Consider the following 25,023-nt stretch of genomic DNA (forward strand, 5'->3'; position numbering starts at 1 on the left):
CCTTAGCAGAGGCTGCAGAGGTCAAACCACGCTGTCCATCTCCGTTACTCAGTTCATGAATAAACAGAGGCCAGTGTATGGGCGTACACGTCTGCTAGGGTGATTACACGCACGCAGAAACATACGCATGCATGCTCAAACATCCTCGTGCCGATTCCACTGGCATAATTAGAAACATTTGGGATCATTTGCAAAGAGAACACAAGCTCTGATGGGATCCAGATGCACTACTGGGTTTCACTGAAAATACAGGAACCCTTATTTATGAGGGGCCTTTGCTGGTTCCTCACTCAGGGAAGTGTGTGTGTTTGTGTGTGCTGCCCAGTTTGTTCATATACTAAATGGGTGTTTGGGAGCAGATCATCCGTATTCAGGTCATACTTAGTTTAATGGCTTTTGTTTTTGTGAGAAAATGAAGGTTTGCATTTCTCAAAATTTCACTCAAATTAAAAAAAGAAGCAGTTAGTGGATCACAGAAATGCCTGATGACGGTTACGTCCCTCTGAATGATACTTGTTACATGTTACTTCAAGAGGTTTGCTCCAGTCATCTTCTTGTTTTGATGTCACCAAAATGTTTGCTGTGGAGAAAAATAAAACAAACCATAACCATTATGAACTAAGTCATAACACAAGACTCAGTACTAGTGATCTCTGGTGCAAGGCACAGACAGTGTTGTTACATGTAGCACAATGCTTCCACCTTGTGGATAAGATATGAACAAACACTTTAAGATCAGTGGGAGTTGATAGATCTCACAGTGGGGTATTGGCAGGAGAATTATGATGACGCGTGATAGCCCCTAGCAAGCTTCTGGTACAGTTTTGGAGGGTTTTGGTCGATCTTCTTATTTAAATTGGTTGGTTTTCTGGCACCAACCAAGCTTTTAAGCATAGTCTAAAACTTTTAATAGGGTTGAGTGTGGGGCTTTTTAAAGGTCAGTGTTAGTCTGCCTTATCCATTCCAAAACACAATCTACATCAATAACATTATTATTTCTCATTATCCAGACACTCACCTATACATCAGATATTCTGTGCAGACATAGCCATACTGTGTCTCCAGCCTCTCTGCTCTTCTATCCCGTCTTTATTTCTTTGAAAAACAAAGATAAACTTTCATTATTAGTTAGAAGCACAGCCTCTTAATCTAATAAAAGTTACATTCCTTCATGTCATGGCACGTTATGTAAGATGTTAGTGTTAGCAACATTATGCCAAATTACAATGTTAGTTATGTAAGAGCAGTGTTTATCCCTGTGGACTATCAAACACCATTAAATAGACTTTCCAGTGTCTTTCTGACAGTGATAAAAAGTGACCGTGTAATCACATATGACAAAACTCCCACAGGCTTTTTATCACAGTGTTGCTGTCAAGTCACATCAGCTGACGCTGTGGAACATTCCTGACCTTTCTACAGTGTTGGAGTCCATTTATGAGATCAGCTTAATGTTCCTGTCAACTGATCAAAACAGCTTTATCGGCCGTTCTCCCTACAGTCTCCGTCGCCACTCCCTGCTTTGTTCTAAAGCACACGGTTGCTTCAGATGATGCTGGCGAAGCAAGACGATGAGGTCACTCATGAGCCAGCGAACTGATCAATTGTAGGAAGAATCCCTGGTAAACAGGCAGACAAGTGGGTGAAGTCGGTGCATGTAGAAACGTGTATGTGCGTGTGTGTCAGAGTGCGTATTTACCTGGTGGAGGACGACAGAGGGTCAGCTGGACTTCAGGTGGAGAAGTTTTGAAAAGCTTTAGCACCTTCTGCAGGATAAATAGTTGATAACAAACAAAAATGCATGCAGATATTTTTGAGATTTTAATCATCGTATATACTGCATATAAACCAAGTTCAGTAGCATTCATACATATAAAATCCATCGTATCGTAAGGCTATATCTGATTTGAATGGAAGAAAATCAAAGCCCACTAACAAAATTAGCAAACACAGATGATTAAGCTTAAATGGACGGTTCACACCAAATTAACAAACCTTCCCTCTTGCCTGCAGTGCTGTTTATCCTACAGATTGTTTTGGTGTGAGCTGTCCACTTTTGTAGATATCAGCTGTAAAAATGTCAGCCCGCTCTTGAATATAACAGAACTAAATTGTACTTGCCTTGTGCTGCTCAAAGCACCAAAAAAGTACATTTGAAAAACTCAGCAGTGATGTCTCTTTCCAGTAATCATGACCCAGTTACTCAAAAAGATTCTCAAGTAAATCTCAATGAACATCTACCACAAAATCTACAGCCCCAAGGATGAATTTGCATTTGCACTGCCTACTTTAATTTAGCATCTCCACATACTGGATAGGACAGCTCCTTGAGCGACTGGCCATTGATGGCCAGCAGGACATCTCCCTCCTGGATTCTGCCGCTCTGCTGAGCAGGCTGACCCGGGAAAAGCTGCTTTATCCGGACGAGGCTCCCAAAATCTCGGGTGGGCGGGTCCAGCTCACACATCAAGAAGCTGAAGCCCAGCCCACTCTCATTCTTGATCAGAGTCACTTCCTTGGTGTTGTCTTTGAGGTCGAGGATAGGGCCAGTAATGGGATAATGATAAGGTGAAGCATTGGAAGGGCAAAGGAGAAGAAGAAGGAAGATAGAAGAGTGTGTAGTAAATGCCTTCATTCAATAACGTCTCTGTTAATTCATGTTGCTTAAATGCTTACGAATATGTTACACCAACTCCTAAAAGTTCACTTATTCACCTATTCCTTTTTCCTTTTTTTCCTCTCTGGAAGGATTATGTGATAGGCCAGTCTGAATCTGTATTGTTTGCTCTTCAGTCAAGTCAGAGTGATGTCTCCTGTTTTCCCCACTACACCTTTTTGTGTAACAGTTTTTGTAAAGATAGTGGTCCAAAATCCCTCCTGACTAACTACATGAAACATCTCATTGATGTGCTTGCCATTAAGCATTTTGTATTAATTTTGTATTAATGTATTAATTTCTAAACCTGAGCTGAGGTGTCGTACCATCAGTAACAAAGCTGTACTCGTTGGGCCGATCAGATATCGTGTTTAAAGTAGTGCTCGAAGATGGGGAGCTGTTGAGTCTTAGCTGGCTGGTAGATGAACTCAGGCTCGGATTGGATACAGTGCTGCTGGTGTCAGCAATAAGAGAGACCCTGGGTAGGTTGACCAACTCCCTCTCCACAACCAAGGACACTACCTATGATAGAAGAAGACAGGACAAGATTGGGATTTGGTTAAAAAAAAGGGGGGGAGAAGGAGATATGAGAGTAACAAAAGGAAAAATGTAAATGGATGGCCACGGTGGAACAGAATTCAGTTTGATATGAAGCAAAAAGATGAGACCGAAAACTGACAGGATAAATCCATTTGCAGCTGGACTGAAATGGAATTCATGTTGGATTTCTACTAATGTGGCTCAGTCTGGACGCTGTGCTCGCTCATATCTCGTCTTTGGAGACACAATGACCACAGGACGTAGAACTCAAATCCAGAATCATGGAAGTGAACTAAATCCATCTTTATACTGTCAGGGTATTATAGTTGGCACCATGGACAGCAGCAATAGACAGAGTGCAGCACCGGCACTTTAGTGAGAGATTATTTTAGACCTTACTTTAGATCGCTTGAGATCCAATAAAGATACAAACTGTATCTAATATGAAGGCAAATGATTTTCAGGAGTTTTTCTGAGTCTGAGCACACAAATCTGATTCTATAATTTTGGATAGTTCATCATGCAGTAGTTGTTTCTCACATTGACATCCACAAATCCACATCATTAGTATGGCTAAATCATAAGTCACCATCAAATGCAGACACTGGTAATCCTTGGTCCCTTGTAGTCGCATTTCATGAATTTACCTCCCCAGTTTTACTCAAGCACTCCACAGCCTGCTGGTAGGTGAAGCCCTGGAAGTTAGTGCCGTCGATCTCCAACAGTCTGTCACCTGAAAATGAAAGAGTTAAGAAACAGTTAACTCTTACTATAACACTTCTTCCTTTTACAATTACAAATGTGTGATATTGTAGTTTTGACTCCTTTGTGCCTCCGTGTTATTTGCTTTTGGGTTGTTGGTTTTTTTAAATTTATTTGATTAAACCATTAGGTTTTAGCATTGCTTGATTTAACACAGAGTGTAAGAGATGAGAGATGAGATAGCCTTTATTTGTCAGTTGCAGTTGCTCACAACCGAGATGACAGACCTTGCCGACCGTACATACAATACACAAACATCACATTGGGGAGACAGGTCAGGCTAGGTAGCAAGGGGGAAAAAACATCGAAATGTGTAACACAAAAGGATAATCCAGGAATGCACAGATATCAACACACCATAACACAATAAAACACAGACAAGCAACATAGGAGAGTATTCCAGTGTGTACAGCTGATCTGGGAGCGCTGCAATCTTCGATTGCGCCTCCAGCTGATCCGTTGTCCACATCGGATGGGAGGTAAGCAGGAGGCGTTGGATTCGGGGGAGGGAGGGTGATAGTGAGGGCGTGTCAGTATCAGTGTACATGTTTCGTGTGTGTGCATGTGTGTATCCCGTGTTCAGCTGAGAGAAAGTGTCACCACGCCCGGTTAAGCGAAAGTCAACAGTCTCCAGTGGACCCAGGTGGCCTTGAAGGAGGGACAAAGAGTTCTGACAACAATCCTGTTATCATGGGAAGAATTTGTTGTTCCAGTCGGCTTCAACCTTGGCAGGACTTCAGCTGGCGCCAGGGGGGCCGCATGAGTGAAGCTGATGAATGTTTGGGTTTAGTGCGAACAACTGCATCCAATTTTTACAGTTGGTCTAATGTCCATCACTGGTCACCAATTATCTCAATTCCCGTTGTTCTTCTCCAAGATCTTATCCATATTGCGTTCAAAACACAGTCTGAGTACTCAAAGCCCTGCTATCGTCTATCATGTCTGCCAGCCTCATAGGATTTTGAACAGCTGTAGCCGCTTCTTGTTCTTCGATAAGCCAGCTCCAATCAGCTCGAACTCTGTTATCGTGGTTCCAAATTGGTAGATGTCGTTCATTGTCCTCCGTCGAGAGTGTCGCCAGACACACGACGCAACCGACCATCGAGTATCCGGCAGCAAACGTCTCCGCAGGACAATCGGGCTCTCCCAAGCCTAGCAGGGTGTCAATTCCATTACAGGAGCAGTTGATCAAATCCATAATTCTTTAGGTTTTAGAGAACAAGACTGGGAAACTCTTTGAGGGTTAGAGTTAGACGAGACTAGACAAACACATAGAAGCAGCAGCAGGGAAGATAAGAGAGGGAGAGGGAGAAAGATGTGTCCACCTCTTCCGAGAGCCAAAGAACAAAAGAGTGTAATACCTATATGCAAACGTCCATCTCTCTCAGCAGCCCCTCCTGGAACAAGGCTCTTGATGTAGATTCCTCCATTAGGAAGGTTAGTGTTGATGCCACCCTAAACCATCATTAACAGAAGACCTTAGTTTAACTTGATGACAACATAGATATATTGATAATTATACTGTGATATACTGATAATAAAGTTGCTTAAAAAGTTTATTTTGAATAAAATAGGAGAGCAACCTCTGTGATAGATTCTCAGCATATTCCAGTCAATCTGGGTCAGTCTCTTTGCAATGGAGAACTCAACTCAGCTGACTGTCAACTGGTTGTATCCTAGTTATTTTCCTAAATCGTCCATTCTGCGTGTTTTTATTGAAGAACATTTATTAAAGGAGCTTTAACTACAAAGTACTTTACAGTGTCGTATTGCTTACTTTTCCAGTGCAGATCAGGTCAAGAAAGGTAACTCTCTCTAATCCTGTCAGACCATAGATGTTAATAAGATTGGCTGCAGTCTACTGCTGGAGATGAGCTGCTGTACTAATTGTCCTCCATGACTGTCAAGCCTAATGTTTTCAATCGAATTATTCTTCTTAACACGTTAGTTAGATGCGTACAGGCTATTGAACGCTAATACCAAAAAAGCTATTTTCAAAATCTCACTTTGTAGTCCACATCTTAAAAATGGGCAATACCCTGCCCAATCTGTTCATTCTATATTCATTCATGTCACAAACTTACAGATATGCTAATGCCCAGATTTCCTGATATCTTCCTGAGCTCCATGCTGATCTCTTCCGGCTTCACGCAGTTCATAGATGATGACAGAGAACAGCTATCCTGAACATAACACAGACATTAACAACACAAAGTTCAAGCTTCATCCTTACCTCACCTGAAGTATGCTTAAAGAAGGTTGTTAAAGAGATATTTAGCAATTAATTGTGCAGAATTATCACAGTTTAAATCCCTAAACTGCTTGGATGTTACCTGTGTACTGAGAACTCGAACTTCAGGGGGGAAGTGTAGTTTCTTGCTGGTCTTTGGCGTCATCATGACTGACACAATCTCATCGAGGCTATCATCTCTCGATCGTCCATCTGTCATTAGTGTTGTCTGGGATATATATTTTCTCAACCCAGGAGAACGACAATTATTACTGCTGGGACTGATGGGAACTGTGGATAATGGCAGCGACACTGTAAGAAAGAGAAACAGTATTCAAAGAATCGTAAATGAAAATGTACAGGATAATTTTGCAACAGCAAAGATGGTGGTAGTGCAAAAACTTTTTAAACCCTACTATAAGTGAAAAAAGAAGGGTTTAAAAAAAGTAGGGTTTTTTAAATTTATCTAAGCTAGCTAGTTGCTAGAGAGCATATGGGAGAAGGACGCAACCCATAACAACAATGCTCAGTGGCTATTGGACCAAAGAGCAGACCATGTCAACCTTCCTGAAAAGGGTCCAGTGACCATCACAGTGGCATATATCCAAGAAATGGTCCCAGTGTGAAGAATTACATCACTAGGCCCTGATATAATTCATGCCTACTGGCTGAAAAAGGCTGACTGCACTCCGTGAGCATCTGGCAGCACAAATGAACCAGCTGCTTGTAGATGAGAGACACCCGGAATGGCTAAGTTGAGGCCGGACAGTCCTGATCTCCAAGGACCTCCAGAAGACAACAGACCCATCCAACTAGCAGCCAATAATCGGCCTCATTACCACATAGAAGCTCCTGTCAGGCATCTTAGCAGCTATGATGAACAGGCACATGGTTCAATAAATGAGCGGGACACAGAAAGGAATTGGCAGGAATACCAGAGGGGCAAAACATCAGCTACTGGTAGACCAAGCAGTCGCTCAAGACTGTAAGACCACCGCCTGGATTGACTACAAGAAAGCCTATGAGTCAATACCCCACACATGGATGCTGGAATGCCTAACTATACAAGATCAACAGGACCATGAGAGCCTTCATCAGGAACTAAATGGCAGCACTAATAATGGCGCACGATCTGATATCGTCGTGTTGGTGTTGTTCCCAGATTAACATAGTAAATGTTGTTCCAGGATCAGCATTGCAAGTGACCAGTCAGAATGTTGTGATGTCATACTTTTGTGACTTCGGGAGAAACCGCCGTAAAACAAAAAACTGTACTTAAGCTGCGAGAAACCACCTCTGTCCGCCGATCAACGGACCCTGACCCTAACCCTTTAATAAACGCTAAGCAGAATTGACGCCCAGCTGGAAACACCTCACGCAAGTCGAGCTGCCCGAGATTCACAGAATTTACAGAAAATGTAAAATTTTTGTGATTTATATCATTATCGGGACAATAGATATCTTATAACAGGATATGAGATTTTGGTCATATCGCACAGCCCTACAGCACAGGAACAAAATCTCGGCACAAGATCCATAGAGGCTGAGATCTACCACACCAGGCAAGACCCCAGGTGTGGGCTGTGTAATGCCCCACATGCCCTAAAGACAATCCAGCACATATCAGCAGGGTGCAAGATGCAGGTAGGGCATACATGGAACGCCATACCAAGTGACTGGCATAGTACACATAACATGTGTGCCATGTGTGACCTGGAAGTCCCGAGGTCAAAATGGGTAGTCAAGAATGACCGAGCTAAGATCCTGTGAGACTTCCAGGTACAGACAGACAAACCGGTGATGGCTAACCAACCTGCCATGCTAGTGGTGGACAAGCAGAGGAAGATGGCTGTCGTGGTAAATGTAGCTATACTGAGCGATAGCAAAATCAGGAAGAAGGCTGAGAGAAGAGCTCGAGAAGAAGTCGGGAGTGAACAGTGATCCCAGTGGTAATCGGAGCCCCCTGTATTGAGTGCTTCTGTAGTCTCTTTTTGATAGCTAGGTCTATACAAGCTAGCACATGAACTGAAACCTGACTAGTAACAAAATAAGTCTGTTGGGTACTTGCTAGTCTTGCAATCTGTCATCAAATCTTCTTGAAACTCTTGGACAGAGCAACAGTGGGCAGTTTCCCATTATAAATACTTATTTTTTAAACAAAGTTAAACAGAATCTGCTTGAAAAAATATTGCTGGTTTTAAATAAGAACATGTAATAAAATTATTCATTTACATTGATCTGAATCTTAAAATCTTAAAGTATACAAGCCATTTACGTAATCCTGTTTTATGTTTCTTTTTTTTAGGACTTTAAATGTAAGGCAAAGCAGAAAGAATGAAATGCTAACACATATTAACACTCTCAGCATTAAGTCAAAATGGAGACTGCGGTTTCAAGCTTTTTATAGTGACAATGGAGGCTGGAAGGTGGAATCAACAAAAAGCTGAAATGTTGCTAGCAGGCTAAAAGGTAGAAAAAAATAAAAACCAGCTGAATCCTCAATATTACACATAAAAGTGGTCAAAGGTCACAAGTACTCAAGTATTATTACACACATACAGTAACCACACACACACATACATCCATACACACATGCACACAAAGCACCTTTCGGCTGTGAGATAATAAGCTGCACCTCCTCTGGGCTGTTTTGCATGACCTCTGCTGCCTCGCTGAAGGTAACACCTTCCAGGCTGATGTGGTTCAGAGAGATCAGACGGCCACCTGTAGGCAAAGGTCATGGTGAAATTAAATGGTGCTAGTGTCCAGTGACAGTACATGTACAGACTACATGTGACCTCAAACACCCCATAGACACCTCAAGTGCCATCTTTGTCCTCCTTTCTTCTTACATGCTACATATTCTCTGCATCATTTTTCTTAGAATAAAAGACGATGCTGGATGAAACAGTCAGCATAATATATTGGAATCCGTTTTCCTTCTTTCTAAGTGTTTTATGTGGTGTTACTTAACTTTAAGTAAAATATCCACATGAGTCCATACCAGCTCTGATGCGTCCATCTTTATCAGCAGGTCCACCAGGCACAATAGAGGCTACAAAGATGCCCAAATCATAACGCCCTACTGTGTCCTCGCCAACTATTACTATACCTGTAAAAACATAAACCAGATGAACAGAGAGTTTGTTGGGTTGAACATATTCCAGAGGAACCATCTGTCATGGTCCTGCGACCATGACTCAGTGACTTTATGTTTATGTTCTTTATTGTTATTACTTTCATTATTATTCATGGCTGTTTTGGGATGGTTTGTGTTTGGGATTTTAGACACTGGGTTCTGGGTTTGTGCTCCCTCTGTTGGTCCCTGGTGTTAGTGTTCCCCTGTCTCGTCAGGTTAATCAGGTCCAGCTGTTTCCCCCACCTGTGTGTGATTTCCCAGTGTCTCTTCGTGTACTTATAGTGTGTGATTTCCTCTGCTCCTCGTCACGTCGTCTGTGTTCATACCTGGTGTAATCCCCTGCGTGCTCTCCCTGCTGTTCTCCCTTCATGCTCAGGTTTGCTATTTCTTTGTGTAGTTTCTCCCAGTTAGTTCATCCTTAGTTCTGTTTTACCATCCCCACTTTATATTGGATATTATCAATAAATCACCCTCACACCTGAATAAGTGCTGCGTTTTGAGTCCTCCTTCCGCTCTCCACACGGCCGCTGCCCCGGACCGTGACAGTACGACGCGACCACAACATGGACCCAGCAGCGCTTAACCCGTCCAGGGAGCTACGGGAAAATCTCATCGATGCCACACAGGAGCTCATCGACCGGTGGCTGGAAAACCCGGGTGGCACATCCCAGCGCGCTATAGAGAGGCGGCTACAGCGTCTGGTGACCGGTCTCCCATGGCTTCTGGGCTCGCTTTGTTCGTGGGAGCGGGAGTTCCTCCTTTTGGACCTCGGACTTCACCCCCCGTCTGCTTTTACTTTCGAGCAGCCCGAGGCAGTGAGTGAGCGACATGTTCTGGCTTCCCCAGATTCCGGGACTCTGTTTTCTGGGGCTATTCAGAGCGGGATGAGAGACAGTGTAGATAGCTTACCTACCTTCGTGGTAACGGATCCTTCGCAAGTGGGCGTCTACAAACCCTCTGTAAAACCGAGAGACTGTTTCTCTGCCGCTCCTTCTGAGCCAGGACTTTATCACCATTCTCCGGCTCAGTTCTGTGTCCAGCCACAAGCTCCCAGGTCTGTGGCTCAACCGTTAGCCTCCCTAAGGGCTCAATTACCCGTTCTGCCGCCGCTCCAGTTAACCACTCAGCCACCACCACCGCTAGCATCGCTACAGCCCACAGTTCCGGTAATGGCTGAGCCACAATTTTCGCACTGTTTTTCCACCGCTGTTTCTGGGCAGGGAGACAAACTGTTTCGCTACGGACCTGTTCCTCAAAAGCTGGCAACATTAGAGACTGTTGCTCACTCCGGGGCTTCCCCAGAGGCTGGGTTACTGCCCTCAGCTTACTCTGGACCCCTGGAGGCCAAGATGCCAGCTGTGAACTGCACCGGGCTGTCACTGCCTGAGCAGGGTCAGTGCTCTGCGCAGCTGCAGCCCTCCGTACGTGCGCCAGAGGCCCACGTGCCTACTGGTTTTGTTTCACGTGCGCCAGAGGCCCACGTGCCTACTGGTTTTGTTTCATGTGTGCCAGAGGCCCACGTGCCTCCTAGTTTTGTTTCATGTGTGCCAGAGGCCCACGTGCCTCCTAGTTTTGTTTCGTGTGTGCCAGAGGCCCACGTGCCTCCTAGTTTTGTTTTGTGTGTGCCCGCTGGTTCTGCGGCTGTTTTCGCTGGGGGGCCCGAGGAGCCCGTCCAGCCTCCTGCTTCGCCTGCTGGGGGGCCCGAGGAGCCCGTCCGGCCTCATGCCACACTGACTGCCACGTCGGCTGGGGGGCCCGAGGAGCCCGTCCGGCCTCATGCCACACCGGCTGCCACGTCGGCTGGGGGGCCCGAGGAGCCCGTCCGGCCTCCTGTGGCTGCTTCTCCACCTGTGGCTGCTTCTCCACCCGTGGCTGCAGCGCCGCCTCCTGCAGTACCACCACCTGCAGCGCTACCACCTGCTGCTACCACGCCTCAGCCTGAGGACGCAGCCTCGCCTGGCCCGGCTTCATCCACGCCTGGCCCGGCTTCATCCTCGCCTGGCCCGGCTTCATCCTCGCCTGGCCCGGCTTCATCCACGCCTGGTCCGGCTTCATCCACGCCTGGCCCGGTTTCAGTTTCATCCACGCCTGGTCCGGTTTCAGCTTCATCCTCGCCTGGTCCAGCTTCATCCACGCCTGGCCCGGTTTCAGCTTCATCCTCGCCTGGTCTGGTTTCATCCACGCCTGGTCCGGTTTCAGCTTCATCCTCGCCTGGTCCAGCTTCATCCACGCCTGGCCCGGTTTCAGCTTCATCCTCGCCTGGTCCAGCTTCAGCTTCATCCTCGCCTGGCCCGGCTTCAGCTTCATCCTCGCCTGGCCCAGCTTCAGCTTCATCCTCGCCTGCCCAGCTTCAGCTCCAGCGTCAGCTTCGCCTGGTCCAGCTTCATCCACGCCCGGTCCGGCTTCATCCACGCCCGGTCCGGCTTCATCCTCGCCCGGTCCGGCTTCATCCTCGCCCGGTCCAGCTTCAGCTTCTGCTTCAGCCTCGCCCGGCCCGGCTTCGGCTACAGCTTCGTCCTCGCCCGGCCCAGCCTTCGTGTCTGCATCCTCGTCTGGTCCAGCCTTCGTGTCTGCATCTTCGTCTGGTCCAGCGTCTTCAGCATCCGCATCTTCGCCTGGTCCAGCGTCTTCAGCATCCGCACCATCGCCTGCAGCAGCGTCTTCAGCATCCGCACCATCGCCTGCAGCAGCGTCTTCAGCATCTTCGCCCGCTGCGGCCCCGGCTTCTGTGCCTTCAGCCTCGCCTGGCCCAGCCTCGTTTGGGTCTGGAGCTAAACGGCCGTTTTCTAGACCGCTGGCTAGGCTACTGGCCGGGCGCCGTCGCCTGACTGGCCGCCGTTGCCTTCCGCACGGCCGGCCCCCGGACCGCCATCGCCTGAGCGGCCGCCGTTGCCTTCCGCACAGCCGGCCCCCGGACCCTCTTCGCCTGAGCGGCCGCCGTTGCCTTCCGCACGGCCGGCCCCCGGAACCTCTTCGCCTGAGCGGCCGCCGTTGCCTTCCGCACGGTCGGCCCCCTGAACTTTTTGCGCGCCGTCACAGCCTTCTTCGTGGACGGCCTCCCGAACTCTTTACGCGCCGCCACGGCCTTCTTCGTGGCCGGCCGCCTGAACTGTGTTTTGGACTCTGCTCCCCTGTGAGTTTTGTTTTTTTTTTTGTGAACATTTGTTTGGGACTCTGGGGCCTCCGTCTTTGGTCTTGGCCCGGTCCCTCCGTCCTGGGCCCCCTGCCGCCCGCCCGGATCTGGTGGTGTGTTTCTGTGGCTGTCGGGGGCCAGCCCTTGAGGGGGGGGTACTGTCATGGTCCTGCGACCATGACTCAGTGACTTTATGTTTATGTTCTTTATTGTTATTACTTTCATTATTATTCATGGCTGTTTTGGGATGGTTTGTGTTTGGGATTTTAGACACTGGGTTCTGGGTTTGTGCTCCCTCTGTTGGTCCCTGGTGTTAGTGTTCCCCTGTCTCGTCAGGTTAATCAGGTCCAGCTGTTTCCCCCACCTGTGTGTGATTTCCCAGTGTCTCTTCGTGTACTTATAGTGTGTGATTTCCTCTGCTCCTCGTCGCGTCATCTGTGTTCATACCTGGTGTAATCCCCTGCGTGCTCTCCCTGCTGTTCTCCCTTCATGCACAGGTTTGCTATTTCTTTGTGTAGTTTCTCCCAGTTAGTTCATCCTTAGTTCTGTTTTACCATCCCCACTTTATATTGGATATTATCAATAAATCACCCTCACACCTGAATAAGTGCTGCGTTTTGAGTCCTCCTTCCGCTCTCCACACGGCCGCTGCCCCGGACCGTGACACCATCACACATATTTATACAGAATAGTACTAATATGTAGCAGAAATGGCACAGTGATTGTATCTAACATGTATTAGTTATGTCCAGCTGGTTTTGAAAACAGCATTTTATATATACAAAGTGAGTTTAGCTTACCTAGGCCAAGCTTTGGGTCTTTCTTTAAGGAAACACATATAACTTCTCTCTCAGATGGTGTCCCCAGTTTAGTTGGAGTTTCTACAAAAAAATATAGTTTAACAGTGGAGTTAACATGTGGGAAAAGCAGCTGTGTTTCAATGACTTGATGATGGAGCATTGAATCACAAGGCAACCAACCAGAATTAAACATTTTTAAGATGCTGCTCTATCATAAGAGTACTTGGTGTAAACCACCTGTCATATGTCGGTTAAAGTGGCTGAAAGTGTATTTGGTTATATAGTGTACCTTGGGCTGCTGGCGAACCACAAGGGGCTTCAGATCCACTCCTCTGAGAGCACGATGGTGAGAGCATAACACTGCTGCTGCGCTGACTGCTAGAGCAAGCATTAAATAAGAAACACAAAGCACAAAAAAATTACCCGTGGTAACTTCATGAAAGCTTTAATATCTTTCCTCTTCTATTCACCTGTCTAGTACACTTTTATAAAAATAATAATCTAGATAAGGATTACATAACTGCAGGAGAATCACTGACATTCTCACGAAAGTATGGGCCATAAAAGCCAATTGCTCCTCTGTCGTTGCTACAGTTATGAGATAAAAAGCTGATGACCCAAAACATTACGACCACCACTAGTTGGTAGTCACGTTGCACTACCAGCGCAGCTCTCACAAACCAAAGCATGGGTTTCTGAAGCAGTTCTGTAGCATTAGGCATCAACACGACAGCAGCAGATCCTTTAAGTCCTGTAAGGCGTGACTTGGATCAGCATTCTTCCAGCACATCCCCCAGCATGCTCTCTCCAGTTGGACGTTTGTCCCTGCCTTAGGTGTCGCTGCCTGTAAGTACTCACCACAAGCCTTGCTGTTTCAGAGATGATCCAACCCAGGTGGCTGGCAGCAACCAGTTGGTTCTTGTCAAAGTTACTCAGCTCTTAACACCTGCCCATTTCTGCTGCATCCAACACATTTCCTACAAGAACCAACTGTTCACTTATCATCTAATATATCCGTATATATTAGATGCTACAACACGATCAGTGTTCCTTAAGTGGTCATAATGATTTGGTTCATCTGTAAATTGAATGTTCAGTGCGGGAAACAGCGTTATGCTTGTAAAAACCGCTGGAAAACAAAGTACCTTTGCTCGTTGAGGCGCTGCTGTTTTATGCGGGCCTCGATCTTGGCTGTGACATCATCATACAGCTTGGTCATGGACTCATTCTGAGGCGTGGTCAGACCGCTGTCATCCTGAGGGGTCTCAGAACATGAGAAAGACTTAAGCTGGCTGCTCTGAGCACGGCACACTGCTGCGTACTGCACAATATTGTCCTCTGGAGAACAAAGAGGCAGAAGTCATCTTTAGTATTTGGACAGCAGAGTAGACTTTATGGTTGTGTTTTTGTTAGTTTCTTGGTGTATTTCTTCACTGAGACAGAGTAACACTGAAATAACTAACCTGACACCAGGCTGTGGCTTAGCTGACGGGAGTTCATCTCATTGTTAAACTTGTGTTGCGCTGAACAAAGGTTACAAAGGTATTTGGCTATCTTCGACCTCTCCGTGATGAACGTGTGCTTCTTCTTGCTGCCCCGGCACTCTACTACAAATTTATGCTTCTGCGGAAAAATGAAGGAAAATTTTCTAGACCATGAAAGGAAACCGTGTGTCACTCCCATAGACTGTATAAAACATGGAGGAAGGTTCCAAGTCTCATTCCTAATCAGCAGAAGGCAACTACTCTGGCTGCAAAGAGATGTCTGGTTGTGTGGAAGTCTATGGGCAAATGGCCCTAAGCTCCTTTGATTCATGCTCTCAGTAAATATTTTCCCGCTAGGTTTACGGTCTTAATAACTAGTTTGAAGTATTATGAAAGTACTTTTTGAATTCCATTACTATCCAGAAGGATAACTCAACAGGTTGAGCTTAAGGTCCGGCCAACTTTGTGATGGACAAGCAGCTACCATGAAAGAGTATGGTTTCAAAGACCTAATATGGTGATAGCCAGAACTTATTGAGACTTAAGAATAGCTTAGCAAACAACAGCTCCATCCTTTACACAGAGTTTATGGTCACTACCAACCAATGGCGAAACCATTACTTCACTCACATAAGACGAGATGGTTGCTGTGTCCCTCCAATAGAAAGTCTGAGCAGTGGATCTGCTGCCATCTTTCACCTCATAGACAATAACACCTTTGGCACAAACCCCAAGAATAATCTCTCCGTCTGAAGGCTTTTTCTCTCGTGTCACACGGTGGAACGAAACGCCATACTCAGGCAATTGTTGACATACCTAAGAAAACACAAAGCGGTAACCACCATTTCTGTGAGACTAACAGTGGTCACAGCTATGAAGATACAGTAAAACACACTGCATCATTATTTAAATATTGTCACAATAAAGACAGGTTTGATACCTTGAGAAATTCAAGTTCTGATTCGTCGGTGAGCATTTGAGCATTGTTGGTGTGAAGTCGCAACAGCTCCCTCTGAATGTAAGGCAAGGCACATTTCTCCAACACGCTCTTGGAGACATACTCATCAGGGCGGTAGTAGCCCCTACCATATACCTGCAAAGAACACCAGATAACAGACTTATGTTAATGCTATTCAAATAATATCTGAACAGAATTAAAGGATAATGACATCATCAGGATCATAAGCTAAACAATAATAATCAAAATATTCACCCCAAACTAAGGGTATGATGGATAAGCAGGATCTATAGAAGCACTCTACCTGGATTCCAGCTTGATCCAATCTATATATGAGTTACTAACTAACTATAGTGACGGCATATAACTACATTCTAACTATAGTTTAGCTTCAGGTACAGAACCTCAGGCATGGAGTCTCCATACTCCGTCTGCATGGCCAGACCTCCTAGGTACAGAGCAGTCTCCTCATGACAGGACAGCCTGTCCTCCAAAAGATCTCTCCTAAGCTGGAGGTAATACTGGTGTCGGGTCTGTTTGTGCCTGATGGAGAAGATCACACACACTCAAAGGTTTCTCCCTCAAACTAGGGCTGTTGGCAATAATCGAACAGGGGGAAAAACAACATACAAAAGAAGAGAAATGTCGTTGATGAAGAATTTGACCCTGAAGAAAAGGACAAAGGTGGCAGTAGGCACTTTTTTCCAGCTATCTGGAGCAACTTTAGAAATCTTGGTGTCGTTGTCCACAAAGAAAAACTCATTATCTGACCAGAGAAGAGAGAAAAGAAAGAAACTTTAGTGACTTGATAACGTATCAGTTACAGCATACCAGCACCACACAAAAACGTTTACCATCAATGTAAGCAAGGCCGAAGTAGAAATGCTCCACAAGGTTGAAGTGAGCCACAATCATGTCAAAGACGTCTCCTCCTCTGGATTTCACCTCGCACCTGACAAGGATGCTCTGGCCATTCGGCATTACAACACTCAGCTCTCTTTGAGTGGTAGGAGATTTCCCTTTCTTTGACTGCAAAAATAGAAGTTTGAGAATATCAGATTTTTATCTGTCTAATTAATCTAAGAGGATTGACGGGTCAATTTTGGTTGTAGATGAACAAAATAGATTATGAAAGATATAATTTTTTAGATGAATAGACAAAATATTCACTTTGCAAAATATTACTCTTCAGAATTCTATAATGGATATTTTGAAACTAAACTGATTAATATTCCATTCAACCAGAGACCAATGCAACTGAGGAAAGCACATCAAAACTGTACTTGAGTAAACACATTTAGCAGTATTCTAGTATTGTGTGTCCTTGAAAGAAAATCTCCTAAAATATCAGGACTGTACTCACCACAATGGATCCAGGAAGTTCCAAGACAACCAGCCGCTCATCCAGCACTCTAATAAACTCAGGACCCAAGTCCTGCAACACAGGAAAATGGAGAGGAAAATATAGTGTCCTTAAGTAAGAATACTCATTACATAGAATGGCACTTTTCAGAAACATATACATATTACTGGATCATAAGTATTAATCCATTGTTGCTTGTATATCTCTTTAATGTTCTACGTGTTCATCATTCTTATTATTTGTATTTGGTTTTGTGGTTTATCTATAATAATGTAATTCAGCTGTAAAATAATAAGTACACTTTAAGGTAAAGGGTACAAAGCATGACATTTGTAATGAAAACGTAAAAGCAGAAAGTGGCACAACAAATACAAAATACAAGTATAAATACAAATGTATTAAATTTAAACTTTATTAAAGTAGCTGGGACATGGGGGAACTATGGTACCTTGTAGATACGCCACTGGAGGGTTGTGAAACTGACAATTTTACTGTGTGATTGTGGTACACACAGGAAGTGGTGTCCTACTCAATTTGTTAAGGGAAAAAAGTCTGGATGGCGGCATATGTTGCTCCAAATCCTTATCCCTGTAACCCTTGTTCCTTCTCTAACCTATGCTAACAGAATATCCCATATTATTTTAATTTTTTTACTTTTGAAGACTGTTTTCTTGAGTCTTGGCAATCAGTGAACAAAAGAAACAAACATTATAGCTAAAACTGAAAAATGTTCTCATTGTTGAGAATTTTGACTACTTTGTCTTTCACAGACTGGTGAACCCTTCACTGTCAGCTTTGAAAGGACCTTGTTTATCTTGGGTGCTTCTTTAAGGTCAGTTATGTTTCTGATTCTGATCAATCTAACAATCAAAACCTGTTTAAGTCTGAAATCCATTTAAAAAGACCATATTTCTCAATGTGTTGTAGTAATAACTAAATATATAGATGATTCACAAATTACATACATTATCACAATTATTTTGGGAAACATTATACTATACTATAATATAATGTCACAAATGCACTCACCTTTACTTTCTTATCTTTCAGACTCATTGAGGAGTCAAACTGTGTGAGGGATCTTGAGTTGGCATTTCGATTACCATCCATATAAGGACTACCGGGGCTGCGGTTCAGCTGCTGCCAGCTGCCGTACCTCTCTATTTGCCGGCCTCCCAAGGGAATCCTGGGGAAAATTAGATTTCCATTCTCAGTCTGATGGCAGGTGAGATCCGTCACTCATGAGATGATAGCTTGTGCACACAGGAGTAACATTTTGATGGAACTAGCTTTGTTAAACACTCCTTTGGGATTTGACAACTCTGTATGGTTTCTATGTCTTTTTTAGTTATTTTACCACACCTTATTTAAGCAAATACATTTCACTGAACATGCCCACCCGTGACGCAAACAAAATAGGATTTAAAATGTGGCAGAATGCTGTTATAAGATGTGTAAAACACATTTCATACCCTGTGGCATTAGCTGAATAAGATACCCCCGAGAATGTTCCGGACATCTTCTTCTTCAGCGACCATGTCGAGTTACTAAAAGAGCTCCCTGAAAAATAAACATGTATGTCACATAAAAGCTGAATATTATTTTTAAAATATGCTTCTTAGCTTTCTTGCAGGATAAAGACTGTACCACTGATGTCTAACATGTAGTTAGCTTAGCATATTAGCTTAGCCTGGAAGCAGGGACAAGCTCTGTCCACGGATGATGAGACTTCTGTGGCTCATTAATGAACACATTTTATATCAAAATCTATACTTTATCTATACTTTAAAAAAATATCAACTTTTGTTGGTTTTAAAGAATAATGTAGTTAGATTTACTGAACAAATTAGGTTTTCTTCAGTTGAGTCCTTTGTGTTGTTTCAGTGAAAAACTGCACCCGCGATCCTCACAAGGACCAGCAGAAGAGAATGGATGCATGGATGGAGGTTATGTAAAGGTTAGACTGTGTTTTACTCAAGAAACTTGTGACCCACCTGTGCAGGCTTGCTCTTATTTATTTTTATCTCTTTATACTATTTTAATTTGGTGTATACTTACTTCTGTACTGTAAAGCACTTTGTGAATTCTGCTCTTAAAAAGCACTATATAAATAAACCTTACTTACTCTAAAATGCTAAACTGATTTACTGAAAAGCCATTGAGTTAACCAGCCACAGTATTCTGCTGAAATAACACAAATGACTCAAGTAAATTTATACTGTTGCTTGGGAGTTACTTAACACAGTTATGTGTCTCTAGGACAGTAGGAAAGGGGATTTCCTTCAGGGGGCCCCGAAGGAACAACATAACTTTCTCTCTTTTGTTTAATTTAATATTTAGCATAAGTTAACTCAGCAAGCAGAGCAGTGCACACAGTCAGGAGTCAAAATTGGGACGCTGGCACTTGACAGCTAGCAAGCTGAAAGAACGTAGAATGACACAAATCAGTGAGAAATGACAAAACTCTTAGGCTGTGTCCCAATTCAGGGTCTGCACGAGTACTATAAGTACAAGAAGTGCGGAAGTGAGAGGCTTGTGAAATGGGACGGTCTACCCTTCGTCGCGCTGTTCAGGTTGCCTAGCAACCATGATACTAACCGCAAGAAATGTTTCATACAGCTTTGTGTGACAGAAATGAAGGAGAAAAAATGTTTTGTTGGTCATTCATTTTTGTCATGACATCACTTTGATTAGTTGAGTATCTGAGGCTGAGACCACGTGACTGTAAAACATGATTGTTGGGCTTCATTCCTGTACTGAACAGTCATTTCAAGATTAGTTAGTAAATAACAATTAGCTAATGTTGGTCATGAGACTAAAATCATCTCACTGTGGTAATGTAAATATAATATGGACAATATTATATGTATTGTCCGATTATTATGATATATATATTTGTAGAGGCTTTAAAACCAAGTTAACACTGAAAGTCACTAATGTTACATAACTTTGCCGACATGTGGCCAACAGCAATGTTTTAATGTTATTAAACATTTGCACATAAATAAGTGACATCCTATTCAGTACTTACTTTTAACAGTTCACTCTTCGGCCGCTCCCTCCTGCAATATTTTGCGGCAAAATTATCCACACCCACCGCCACGCTATGAATTGTGGGATATATGGGACCACGAAGCGTGAACCGGACCATGCTTGATATTTGGGGAAATCAACGGCGCATTTGGAGTATGCATTTGAAGTACACTTCGAATTGGGACAGCCGTCGTCGCGTGGCGGTGACGTAATCGCACTTAAAATGCGTACTTCAAGCGTGCAGACCCTGAATTGGGACACAGCCTTCGTGTACCACGGAAAATGTTAGAGAAAAGTGGGACAGACCATAAAGCATGACTCATCTGAAGAGTACCTGTCCTATCAGTGCCACTAGAGGAGTATTGGTTCAGCACCAATCAGCACTATAGTTAGGACTGACATCAATCTCATGCTATTGTAAAGCATTGTTAGGTAGTGTACTTTGACCAGACCTTTGACAATCAACATTAAACTCTTTTTTTCCTCTTCAGACAAAGTGATAACTGATGAAAGACCTGCTTTCCCCCTATTAGGTGGACCTCAACTAGATCTACACTTTCACTAATGAGCACTAATGAACTATACCTGCTGATTGCAGCAGCTTTACATTTAATATACAGACATGAAAGTGCTATTGTTTTTCTAATGCTTTAAGCTAATAAGACTTTTCAGAAACATTACATTTGACAATTAGAAGCACTTTCTTACTGTGTAATCTGTCCCGGACCACTTGACTGCGGTCTGTTAGCTGGGATCCATTATCAGCCATAGAGAGGTGATCAGCCTGTAAAGAAATCATTGTCAAACTCAAGGAAACAGAGTTATCACAAAAATCAAAACCAGACATGATCTCAGCTAACCGGCGGAGCTTCAACCTAAACACTTAACCACTACTCACCGAGTTTCTGTAAACATCCTCCACCAGCTGCCTAATAAGACGCTCTGCAGGAGGAAGCATTGAAGCCTTGTGGTGTAGCTCACAGGTTTCCAGCACCGTTAGCAGGTCCGTCCTTCTCAACATCATGTCCTCGCACATGCTCAGTAGCAAACCTTCCAGCTCAGCACTTATTTGGACTGGCTGTGGAGAAAAATACAGAAGAAAAGCAAAATGAATGGCACGCAAGTGCTAAGAATAAAGAAGAATGAGATTACGGGAAGATATAAGAGGAGGAGTACCTGGTTGTGAGGTAGGTGATAGTCAACACACCAATAAAGAGTCATCCCCAGTGAGTATACAACCATCTGAAGAGTAGATACACACCAAATACGTGACTACTAAATAAGTTAACCTGAGATTTCATTGTTATCTACAATTTAGAGATTATTTTTTTTAATCCTACAAGGTATCATGCATGATTTCCAATTATGGTTTTTCTTTTGGTCAGTGCAAGATTTTCCAAATTTAGTCAGCTGCATATTTAGCAAATTGGCCACAGCTGTGCTTGTGGAACATCTGTTTTTTGGAACAAGCACGCACTGCAATATAAAAGACCTCAAAGCAACAACAACACACCTTTTCGACTGCAGTCCTCGAGGAGGCGGTGTGACCCTGCTGGACTTCAGGGGCTGTGAAGGAGGCCACGTCTTCATTTCGAGCACAGCTTTTGAAGGCCAGACTCCCGTTGGCTGAGAGCAGCACTGAGCCTGGGCTCAGCACGCTGCTCATGTTGCCTGAACCTAAACGGAGAGCACACCACAAGCTTGTCACCAGCTCGAGAGATTTGATAAAAAGAGATTTCTTTGAATAAGATCATGCTTTCAGCCACAGTGTGTTTGTTATTGAACATTACTTTTGGACTAGAGAAAGAATATCAGAGATACTAAATGTAACTTTCAGATCTGAAAAGGGGGTCAACGAGAAGGTGACTTCTTTGGGCTCATGGGGAAAGGGCCCTCAGTTTAAAACATCAATAAACTTTCATGTATGGAAGCATTTACAGTCTTGGTTGCTAGTTTCAGGTCCTAATAATTACAACATGATTTTCATTTTGTACATTATGAGCTCCCTTAGCATCAAAAGAAAGAAAAAGTAGGATGCATACAGCTGCCTTACCTCCTAACTGACAAATAGTTAGTCTATGACTATGAGTTGTCCCCTGGTTACTTTGTAATCATCTACATCAACCGTTTCACATCGAAAACACCATGGCAAACGTGAAAGGTTTAAAAATGGGACCTCATACACTAATGAGTACAGTGGCTATATCCATCTTTATTGTACAGTCTATGTTTTAAATCAAGCCCTGTCCTTAAACAGTTGTGAATTTGGGAAGGTGATGAAGGAAAGTTACCTTTTTTGGAGATTTCGAGTAAGGCATCAGTGGTGGCAAGAAGCAGACACCAGACCTCATCCTCATCCAGCGGTGAGCCCCGGGCCTCCAAAACCTCTGCCAGGGTCACAAACGTACCCATACTTCTGGGATACTCAAGCAAAAGAGACAAACCCAAAGCACCCCATTACCAAATTTTTATTTTATTGCAAGAGAATAAGGCTCTTTGTTTCCTTATGTTACAACGTAAAAGTTCAGATGTTCATCTACACTACATTTTGTGAAATAGACTCATTTTAGATGAAATACTCAATCAAATGCCATAGAAGCTTTCTGAAAGTTGATTTTTCCTTTTTTGTGTCATTAGAATTATATTTAAATGAAAGCTCTTGTGACAAGTGCTTAGCGTATTTTCTTAACAAATCATACTGATATGCACATCTGAAGATTAAATGAAAGATAAGGAAACAGAAAACGTTAGATGTTGTAAGTGTATTTTTGAATCAGTTTCTTTATCAGTGCTAACTAAGAGCCTGCTGAGCTAAGCGTGGTGATCAGCACATTTAAAGCACTTATGTGCGTAGGTTAAAGGATTTCTGAAGTGCTAAATTACCTTGAGAAGCTTCCAGTAAGTGAAAACATCCGGTGTACTGAGCAGGAACATGAAACACGGCTTATTGCTCATCACTATTATCAATTTCCAATCCTATAAATTTAATATATGTATTTTAAACAATACATACTTAATACAGTTCAGGAAGATATGCAGGATGGGTCACAACTGAACACATTAAAATGCAATAATCCTTGATTTTTACCTGCTTATATTTACTTTAACATTGGCTTTAACCAAACTAGCTTACTCCATTGGGGTGGCTGTGGCTGAGGAGGTAGAGCACTAATCAGAGGGTTGTGGGTTTGCATGCCAAATATTCTCGGGCAAGATACTAACCTCAAGTTGCTTTCAGATGCATCAATCAAACCTATACTTTCAAAGTAGTTTTACCCAACACTGAAAATGCCTTCAATGAAAAGCCCTCTTTTTTAAAGATGTTTTATTGGCATGCAGACACATTCGTTGACACAAATAAGGCAAAGTACATCAGTTGATTTAAAAATCACAGCTCCAAATAAAAACTCCTGCAGAGAAAGTAAGTCACTGCATTGCTGACATAAATGACAAAAGTCACAGTCTTTCTCTTCACACAGAGCACATGATGAATGACTTCAGTTGCTCTGTGTCACTTACACACAAACAGATAAAAATGAAGGCGGCTCAGTAAAATACTCCTGTTTTTCTTATTAATAAGCTGTATCTCACTCACTGTGTGTGGGATTGAAATGGGTGTTTTCTGCCTTCCTCAACCGCTCCCTGTTCTGCAAACTTACCAGCACTGTTCTAGAATAAAAAGTGAGTAGCTATAGCAGCTGACACAAAGGATAAAGTACAAAACATGCTGACTTTTGGTGACAAACTGTGTGACTGTACGCAAACACACACTTTTACACTTTGTCGGATGAGCGCTGCTCAGGCTATAAACGATAAAATCTGCATTCCACGCATTATGGAGCCTACCTTATTTCATCCAGTATCTGGAGAGATTCTTCTTAAGTTCCTTTCTCTGAACCTAATCCTTCCTCCTCTTATTCATCCCTTGCTGCCGTTCCACCCACCTCTCCCTCATCCCGGCGCTCCCGTCTGGCAGCTCGTGACACCCCAGTCATCTCCTCATCACAAGAAAAAGAACCCATAGCACAAATTTCCCCTGTGCTCGCATCTAATGACGTGGCCCTCTGCGTTTTCCCTTATTTTCTACTATTTTTAGACCGGGGAAACTAAGAACATAATTGGATTTGCAGGGCAAGCTAACAACAGATGGGGCAGCAAAGCACCAATCCATTGTAGGCAGCACTGTGTTAATCTGATGCTTCAACTACTAGTGACACATTAGGTTAAAGCAGGAATAAACACAGTGTGTTCATGCAGCTACTGACAGCTTCATGTGACTTCTCTAAAAGTGATTTTCTGAAACTTGGATTTATGCATCTGTGGACAGGCAAGCATTATGTTTCATTGGGCCCAGGTTCTTTTGTTTAAAGTATGCTGACAATCTACATCATTAGTAGTCAGCTTTGCGTTTAAAAACTTGCAAAATAACAACTCGGTTGTAAATCATGTAGGTTACAACCTCGGATACCTCAGTACTATAAAGTCCTGTAATTAGACAGGCTCAAAAGTTAAATATTCCTTGAGAAAACTGTGCCATTTTGGGGAGGCAGTTTTATATATTTTTTTGTCTGCTTAATTACTTCTTTTATTACCCTAACATATGAAAGAGCACTTCGTAGAGACGTCTGCATTTCCCCCATTCTCTGCCAGAGTAAGCTTTTTTTTTCTATATAGACAACAGGATGAAGTGTGGAGACAAGGTACTGACAGGACAAGGAATGGAAATTGATTTAATAAACTTACTATAATAAAAAATGGATAAACAGCTAAATAAAAGAAGGTAATTGATGTGTAAAGCTGTGTATAATTATATATTAGAAAATGTGGGGCTGGAATGATAAATATTGCAGTTCATAAGCTATGAAATAGCGATGAAATATTGAAGTCCACTGTGTGATTTCTTATTTCGAGGTGTTGATCTGACA

The 25,023-nt window shown here is 43.4% G+C and overlaps 1 protein-coding gene across 2 annotated transcripts; it reads right to left on the minus strand.

Moving 5' to 3' along the window:
- Window positions 1–1,412: 1,412 nt before the first annotated feature.
- Window positions 1,413–22,522, minus strand: frmpd2 (FERM and PDZ domain containing 2). Of its 2 annotated transcripts, none has more exons than XR_015130693.1 (27): window positions 22,390–22,522; window positions 21,612–21,775; window positions 21,275–21,340; window positions 20,997–21,176; window positions 20,807–20,882; window positions 18,538–18,625; window positions 18,095–18,251; window positions 17,066–17,137; window positions 16,557–16,731; window positions 16,333–16,468; window positions 16,107–16,245; window positions 15,685–15,837; window positions 15,375–15,560; window positions 14,724–14,883; window positions 14,406–14,598; window positions 13,550–13,638; window positions 13,261–13,341; window positions 9,193–9,300; window positions 8,796–8,912; window positions 6,292–6,500; window positions 6,043–6,141; window positions 5,320–5,413; window positions 3,844–3,929; window positions 2,983–3,178; window positions 2,289–2,526; window positions 1,700–1,766; window positions 1,413–1,619 (listed from the first exon to the last, which is right to left on the minus strand). XR_015130693.1 is itself a non-coding variant. In XM_086302977.1 (27 exons), the coding sequence occupies exons 1-27, from the start codon at window positions 22,508–22,510 to the stop codon at window positions 1,582–1,584; spliced, it is 3,465 nt and encodes a 1,154-aa protein (XP_086159103.1). In that variant the 5' UTR covers window positions 22,511–22,522; the 3' UTR covers window positions 1,413–1,581. The 2 variants fall into 2 exon arrangements, 1 of the variants encoding a protein (XP_086159103.1); XM_086302977.1 differs by having other exon boundaries at window positions 2,312–2,526.
- Window positions 22,523–25,023: the final 2,501 nt, after the last annotated feature.

Source organism: Aulonocara sp. 'chitande type north' Nkhata Bay, linkage group LG8 (genome assembly GCF_057382095.1).
Source record: "Aulonocara sp. 'chitande type north' Nkhata Bay isolate Kocher_YH1m ecotype deep benthic linkage group LG8, A_spYH_male_GT1.1, whole genome shotgun sequence".
In the NCBI taxonomy this organism is placed as follows: domain Eukaryota; kingdom Metazoa; phylum Chordata; class Actinopteri; order Cichliformes; family Cichlidae; genus Aulonocara; species Aulonocara sp. 'chitande type north' Nkhata Bay.